Source organism: Cystoisospora suis (assembly GCF_002600585.1).
Source record: "Cystoisospora suis strain Wien I chromosome Unknown contig_1389, whole genome shotgun sequence".
NCBI classification, from domain to species: Eukaryota; Apicomplexa; class Conoidasida; order Eucoccidiorida; family Sarcocystidae; genus Cystoisospora; species Cystoisospora suis.
This window is the reverse complement of record NW_027154189.1, coordinates 9,327-10,810: the sequence shown is the minus strand read 5'-3', so window position 1 is coordinate 10,810 and position 1,484 is coordinate 9,327. Positions and strand designations below refer to the sequence as shown.

General features: G+C 42.7%; 1 protein-coding gene across 1 annotated transcript in view; it reads left to right on the top strand.

The window, feature by feature from the left end:
• Positions 1-703: 703 nt before the first annotated feature.
• Positions 704-1,484, top strand: part of CSUI_003187 (polynucleotide) — an 8,342-nt gene continuing 7,561 nt past the window's right edge. The window contains exons 1-2 of the mRNA XM_068063385.1: positions 704-775; positions 1,243-1,406. Of these exons, the coding sequence (XP_067924639.1) occupies positions 731-775; positions 1,243-1,406 (209 nt within the window). The 5' untranslated portion in view covers positions 704-730. The remainder of the gene's footprint in view (positions 776-1,242; positions 1,407-1,484) is intronic.

The following is a 1,484-nucleotide window of genomic DNA, read 5'->3' as shown; positions in this document are numbered from 1 at the left end:
TTCAGGATAGATAGATAGATTCAAGGCAGATATGTTTCTTTCATGTATGTGCCCATCTATGTCGCTCGCTGTACCTCTCCATGTTTCGGAGAGGAAGTAAAGGTTTCCCCGTTTCATATCTGTATCTCTATTTATCTCTCATCAGGGTGAAAAGACCTGAAGTGTATGTACGCTCTCGTACATGTCCCTAGCTCGTCGCCGTCGCCTCACTGCTGTAATTTCCCTTTCAACCCAAACATCTCCAAGCAGTTCTTTTTTGTCTCTGCTCCAAGTTCCATGATCCGTTGCTTTCCTTTTCCTTGGTCCAACAGGCCGATTCACTGTAGGTGTATTTGAATAGTCTGTCATCACTCACTCTGCATCTTCTTGAGTGTATGTATATCCATGTCTCGAGTCTCTCTCTCTGTTCATACACATCTCTCTGTGTGGCTTCATGCATCTTCGTGTGTCTCCATCTACGGACAAGTAGGTATCTATAGATGTGGATGTATATATAAATATGTATGAATGTATGTAGGAATATGTATATATGTGTGTAGGCACAGATGGATTGATGAAGACCAGAGGGGGAAGGAGGGTTGTAATAAGGACGACGAACTGTATGATTCCATCTCCCTACGGTGCTATTCTCTTGTATTCTAGCAGAATTTCTCTCGTCTTTTCTTCTTTTTTCTCTTCTTCTTCTGTTATGTTTCTCGAGCAGGTGAAGGAAGTGATTGAGAGGCATGGGATGGGCAAGGCGACTGTCGTGCCTGCACAAGTCCCCATTGCAAAGGTACACGGACCTACTTCCATACATATATGTCTATCTATCTATTGATCTCTCGTCTGTCTACACGTGTATCTATCCCTCGCCTATCTATCTTTGATCTATCTTTCTTTAACCATCTATCTGTAATCTGTCTGGCCTTGTGCCAGTCCCTCATCTGTCTATTTCTCTATCTCTCATCTATTTATCTATATCTTGTGTATCTATGCTTGCATCTGTCTCTAGTCTATCTATCTCTCGGTTATCAACCTATCTCTCTAGAGTATCCATCATTATGTTATTGAACATGACTGTATGAATGCATCGCTTTCGCAGTGTCTTTCTGTGGCTTCCGTTCCTTCCTCTCTGCTCTATTTCATTGTGCAAAAAACTGCCCCTATATCGTCTTCTTCATCCTCTTCCTTTTCTTGCTTGTCTTTTTGTGTCCTTCTTTCTCTTTCTCTTCTCTCCTCTTTTCTTCTTCTTGTCTGAAGGTGTACAACGCGAAAGGAGAAGGCCTAGTAGACGTAAGTGTCAATAACTGCGCGGCTTTGGAAAACTCGATGCTCATTCAGACCTTCGGAGAAATCGATGCTCGTGTTCGACCGCTAGGTCGATTCATCAAGTACTGGGCCAAACAACGCAATATCAACAACAGGTATGGAAGGCCGAGGGGGTTCAGCAGATAGATAGACAGAGTAAAGATAGATTAGCGATAGATAGATAGGTAGATAGA